This window comes from Nicotiana tomentosiformis, chromosome 11 (genome assembly GCF_000390325.3).
Source record: "Nicotiana tomentosiformis chromosome 11, ASM39032v3, whole genome shotgun sequence".
NCBI lineage: Eukaryota > Viridiplantae > Streptophyta > Magnoliopsida > Solanales > Solanaceae > Nicotiana > Nicotiana tomentosiformis.
This window is the reverse complement of record NC_090822.1, coordinates 66892918-66898952: the sequence shown is the minus strand read 5'-3', so window position 1 is coordinate 66898952 and position 6035 is coordinate 66892918. Positions and strand designations below refer to the sequence as shown.

The window sequence follows — 6035 nt, the reverse complement described above, 5'->3', positions numbered from 1 at the left end:
TTGATCTTTTCCAAAGCATCCTGAACCAAGTCAGTACCCAACAACCTAGCCTCCTTAAGCTCAAACCACCTCACTGGAGATCGACACCGCCTCCCATATAAGGCCTCATACGGAGCCATCTGAATGCTCTATTGGTAGCTGTTATTATAGGCAAACACTGCTAGTAGTAGAAACTAATCTCAAGAACCCCCGAAATCCATGACACAAGACCGTAGCATATCCTCTAATATCTGAATGGTGCGCTCGGACTGTCTGTACGTCTGAGGGTGGAATGCTGTATTCAACTTAACCCGCATGCCTAACTCTCACTGCACTTCTCTCCAAAACTGTGATGTGAACTGCGTGCCCCAATCTGAAATAATGGACACGACACACCATGAAGGCAAACAATCTCACAAATATAGATCTCAACCAACTGCTCCGAAGAATAGGCAGTTCCAACTGGAATGAAGTGCGTGGACTTAGTCAACCGGTCCACAATCACCCAAATAACATCAAATTTCTTCAAAGTCTGTTAGAGCCCAACTACAAAGTCCATGGTGATACGCTCCCATTTCCACTCAAGAATATCAAGCCTCTGAAGCAAACCGCTCGGCCTATGATGCTCGTACTTCACCTGCTGAAAATTCAAGCACCGAGCTACAAACTCTACTATATCTTTCTTCATTCTCCTCCACCAATAGTGCTTCCTCAAGTCCTGATACATCTTCGTGGCACTCGGGTGAATGGAATACCGCAAACTGTGGGCCTCCTCAAGAATCAATTCACGTAACCCATCTACATTGGGCACACAAATTCGACCCTGCATCTGTAACACCCTATCATCTCCAATAGAAACCTCCTTGGCATCATTGTGCTGAACCGTGTCCTTAAGGACAAGAAAATGGGGGTCATCATACTGACGCTCTCTGATACGATCATATAAGGAATACCGAGAAACCACACAAGCTAGAACCCGACTAGGATCCAAAACATCTAACATCATGAACTGATTAGCCAATGTCTCAACATCTGATGCAAGCGGTCTCTCACCAACAGAAATATATGTAAGGCTACCCATACTTATCGCCTTTCTACTCAAGGCATTGGCCACCACATTGGCCTTTTTGGGATGATACAAAATGGTAATATCATAGTCTTTTAACAGCTCCAACCATCTACGCTGCCTCAAATTTAGATATTTTGCTTGAACAAGTGTTAAAGGCTCTAATGATCTGTAAATACCTCACAAGATACGTCGTAGCGATAATGCCTCCAAATATTCAATACATAGACAATGGTTGCCAACTCTATATAATGAATGGGGTAGTTCTTCTCATGGGGCTTCAACTGGCGTAAAGCATAAGCAATCACTCTAACCTCCCGCATCAAGACACACCCAATACCAATTCGAGAAGCATAACAATACACTATATAAGAACCTACTGAAGGCAAAACTAAAACTGGAGCTGTGGTCAAGGCAGTCTTGAGCTTCTGAAAGCTCTCCTCACACTCATCAAACCACCTGAATGGGACACCATTCTGGGTCAACCTGGTCAAAGGCATTGCAATAGATGAGAAACCCTCCACGAAGCGACAATAATATCTGGCCAAGCCAAGAGAACTCCGAATCTCAGTAGTTGAAGACGGTCTAGGCCAGCTGTGAACTACCTCAATTTTCTTCGAATCCACCTTGATCCCCTCACTAGATATCACATGCCCCAAGAACGCCACCGAACTGAGCCAAAACTCATACTTGGAGAACTTAGCATAAAGCTTCTCCTTCCTCAATGTCTGTAGTACAATCCTCAAATGCTGTGCATGCTCCTCCTGGCTATGTGAGTACACCAGAATATCATCAATAAATACTATGACAAACGAATCAAGATATGGCTAGAATACACTGTTCATCAGATGTATAAATATTGCTGGGGCATTGATCATCCCAAAAGACATCACAAGGAACTCGTATTGACCATAACGGGTCCTGAATTCCGTCTTCAGAATATCAGAGTCCCGAATCTTCAACTGGTGATACCCATACCTCAAATCAATTTAGGGAACACTGTAGCTCCCTGAAGCTGGTCAAACAAGTCATCAATATGCGACAAATGATACTTGTTCTTAATTGCTACTTTGTTCAAGTACGTGTAGTTAATGCAAATCCGCATAGTACCATCCTTATTCTTTACAAACAAAACTGATACACCCCAAGGCGACACACTAGGCCTAATGAACTCTTTATCAAGAAGATCCTAAAGCTTCTATTTCAATTCCTTCAGCTCTTCTGGTGCCATGTGATATAGAGGAATAGAATTGGGCTGAGTACCCGAAACCAAGTCAATACCAAAATCAATATCCCTGTCGGGTAGCATGCCCGGTCTATAGAAAATATATCCAAAAAGTCTTGCACTACCGGAACAAAATCAATGGTAGGAGTATCAATACCAACATCCCTCACAAAAGCCAAACATGACAAACATCCCTTCCCAACCATCCGTTAGGCCTTCAGATATGAAATCTCCCTATTGGGAACATAGTCTAGAGAACCTCTCCACTCGATCCTAGGTGTGATGACCCAAAGGGTCATCTTGTGAATTAAGACTCTATTCTGGGCCCGCTAGCCTTAAAAACCTTATTTTTATGCACCTCTATTTGCGTGTGCAGTCTGGGCGTAAATCCGGAAAGCCTTTATGTGGAAATTTATGAAGTAATAATTTTTGGGATTTAAAATTAATTTTTAGTTGACTTTGGTCAACGTTTTGAGTAAAAGGACTCGGATCCATATTCTGACATTCCCAAAAGGTCCGTAGTAAAATATGGGACTTGGGCGTATGCCCGAAATCGAATTCCGAGGTCCCTAGCTAGAGAAATGAATTTTTGATGAAAATTGTAAGACTAGAATTCTATGGATTTAAAGAAATTGATTAATATTTGATCTCATTGGTATCGGGCCCGTATTTTGGTTTCGAAGCCCGGTATAGATTTAATATAATATGTAAGTCATGTATTTGAAATTTGGTAGAAATCGGAGTTGATTTGACGTGATTCGGACGTCCGGTTGGGAAGATAGTAGTTTTGAAATGTTCTTGAGGAATTCATGAGTTTTGTTGCTAAATCTATAGTTTTAGGTGTTATTTTTGTGACTTGATCGCACGAGCAAGTTCGTATAATGTTTATAAACTTGCGTGCATATTTGGTTTGGAGCCCCGAGGGCTCGGATGAGTTTCGGATACGCTACAGAGTGATTTTAGAACTTAGAGAATTGCTGGTGTAACTGGTGTCTGTAGCAAGCCTCTGATCTCGCAATGATCTCGCAATTGCGAGATCAGGCTTCGCAAATGCGAACCAAGCAGGTATGGCAATTGCGAGGTTTTTATCGTAATTGCAAAGAAAGCCTAGCAAGCAGTTGTCGCAATTGCGAGTTTATCCTCGCAATTGCGAAGGGGGTCCGGGGAAGGGCATGTTCGCAAATGCGAATTTCTACCCGCAATTGCGATGGGCCAATTGTCGCAAATGCGACATAATCTTCGCATTTGCGAAGGCAGCGGAAATGTGAAGGTTCTCGCATTTGCGATGACCTCTTCGCATTTGCGAGCTTCGCAATTGCGAAGCTCAGGTTGCAAATGCGACATCCGCAGCTGATAACTTTGGACTTAGACGGGATTTTTCATTCATTCTTCAATTTTTCGAACCCTAAACCTCAAGAGGAGATTTTTGGGCGATTTCTACGGGAAAACATTGGGGTAAGTGTTCCTTATCCTATATTGATTATATTTTATGATTTCATACTCATTTATATCATGAATCCGTGAATTTATGGAAGAAAAACTAGATTTTTATAAATTCTTCCAAAAACAAAAATTTAAGATTTGAAGGTCCATTTGATATCGGAATTGGATAATTTTTGTATGGTTGGACTCATCTCGGAATGGGTGTTCGGATTTCGTATGTTTTTCTGAGATTTGAGACGTGGGTCCCACTGCCGAATATTTTAATGAATTTCGGATTTTATCCAAAAAATTAGTAAATTCATATGGAATTAATTCCTATGATTCGTATTGAGTATATTGAATTGTTTGTGAATAGATTTGAAGCTTTTGAAGACAAATTTAAAAGGAAAAGCTGTGGTCGAGTAATTGATTGGAATTTGCAAAGCGAGGTAAGTGTCGTGGTTAACCTTGACTTGAGGGAATAGAACCCTCAAATTATTCATTATGTGAATTGCATGTGAACGACGTATAGGCGAGGTGACAAGTGTCTATACGTCGTCAAATTAATTGTTTGCCTGCTTACTTGAAAAATCATAAATTATTTTAAATCATGAAATAATTATTATAATAATTGTTTCTCTCCTATTCTTTGTCAAATTTTAATTCTTGAATTCCTGCATTAATTGTTACATGCTATTTGAATTATGTGCCTTAATTATTATTTGACATTTAGCATATTAAATATTAAACTGCATATTTTCTCTCTGATTTCTATAATAATTTGCTATTTGCCTTTGTTTGTTTCATAATTAAATCACAATTATTATATGTTTGTTGTCTTATAATTTTATATTAATTGTTGCATTTATTGGAAAAATTTCTTTTATAAGAATTGGTAAATGAATATGTTGGAGAAGCGGGTTGCACGCCGCAACAGACTTGATTATAATGAATATATTAGAGGATCAGGTTGCACGCCGCAACAGAATTAATTATAATGAATATATTGGAGGATCGGGTTGCACGCCGCAACAAACTTATTAAAAGTCCATATTGGAGGATCGGGTTGCACGCCACGACAGACTTATTTAAAAGTCGACGTACATATATATATATATATTAATATATATATATATATATGGGGGATCGGGTTGCACGCCGCAACAGACTTGATTAAAATGAATATATTGGAGGAGCGGGTTGCACGCCCCAATATAACTGAATGTGAATATATTGTGAGAGCGGGTTGCACGCTGCAACAGAATTGATGAAAATGATAATTGGTTATGACTGCTGAGTTGGCTTCAATTATTATAAATGAGTTACTTGATTTATTTCTACTATTATTGTTGTTACTAATATTGCGTACAGGTAATGTAAGTGACCCGCCTTAGCCTCGTCACTACTTCATCGAGGTTAGGCTCAGCACTTACCAGTACATGGGGTCAGTTGTACTGATACTTCACTCTGCACTTCTTGTGCAGATTTTGAAGTTGGTCCCAGCGGCGTACCATAGATTTGCTCGGATTTCAGCTACTCAGAGGAGACTTGAGGTATAACTGTACGGCGTTCGCAGTTCTGAAGTCCCCATCTACTTTACTTTAGCTGTGTGTTTGTTTCCAGACAGCTTTATTTTATTCAGACCTTTATTTGTATTTATTCTAGAAGCTCGTGCACTTGTGACACCAATTTTGGGATGGTATTTAGACACCATTGTCTTTATGGATTAATCACTATATTTTAGACCTTACTTCTGCGTTTATTTATTTGTTATTAATAAATTTAAAGATTTTTTAAAAATTGATTAATATCATTCTAACGTTAGCTTGCCTAGCAAGTGAAATGTTAGGCGCCATCACGGACCGAAGGTGGGAATTTCGGGTCGTGACAGTTGGTATCAGAGCACTAGGTTACGTAGGTCTCACGAGTCACGAGCAAGCTTAGTAGAGTCTGAAGGATCGGTATGGAGACGTCTGTACTTATCTCTCAGAGGCTATGAAGTTTAGGAACAATATCACTTCTTTCTTATTCCGTCGTGCGATTTTATTCTATCATCGATGATTGAACCATTCTAGTCTTATTCTCTCGAAGATGGTGAGAACACGTAATACCTCTACCGATGGTCAGGGACCAGAATCCCCGGTAGCAACTATGGCCAGGGGTAGAGGTTGAGGCCGAGGTCGTGCTAGAGGCCGAGGCAGAGGCCGAGATAGAGCTCAGTCCAGAGCTCGAGCAGCTGCACTTGTTGAAGAATCTCAGGTGGACCTTCAGGAGGAGGTTCCAGTTCAGAATGTACCAGTTGGACCAGTTCAGGTCCCAGAAGGATTCATAGCCACTCCAGTA

The 6035-nt window shown here is 40.4% G+C and overlaps 1 protein-coding gene across 1 annotated transcript; it reads right to left on the bottom strand.

Moving 5' to 3' along the window:
* Positions 1-285: 285 nt before the first annotated feature.
* LOC138901596 (uncharacterized) lies at positions 286-1060 on the bottom strand. The gene is made up of 2 exons (XM_070189370.1): positions 735-1060; positions 286-352 (listed from the first exon to the last, which is right to left on the bottom strand). The coding sequence occupies exons 1-2, from the start codon at positions 1058-1060 to the stop codon at positions 286-288; spliced, it is 393 nt and encodes a 130-aa protein (XP_070045471.1).
* Between the last annotated feature and the right edge of the window lie 4975 nt (positions 1061-6035).

Excerpts from the sequence above, each read along its gene's own strand:
- LOC138901596 (XM_070189370.1), bottom strand. The coding sequence starts at position 1,060 with ATGGGTAGCCTTACATATATTTCTGTTGGTGAGAGACCGCTTGCATCA. Across the intron at positions 353-734 it reads GAGGAGGCCCACAGTTTGCG|ATTGGGGCACGCAGTTCACA; the intron begins GTATTCCATTCA and ends CCATTATTTCAG.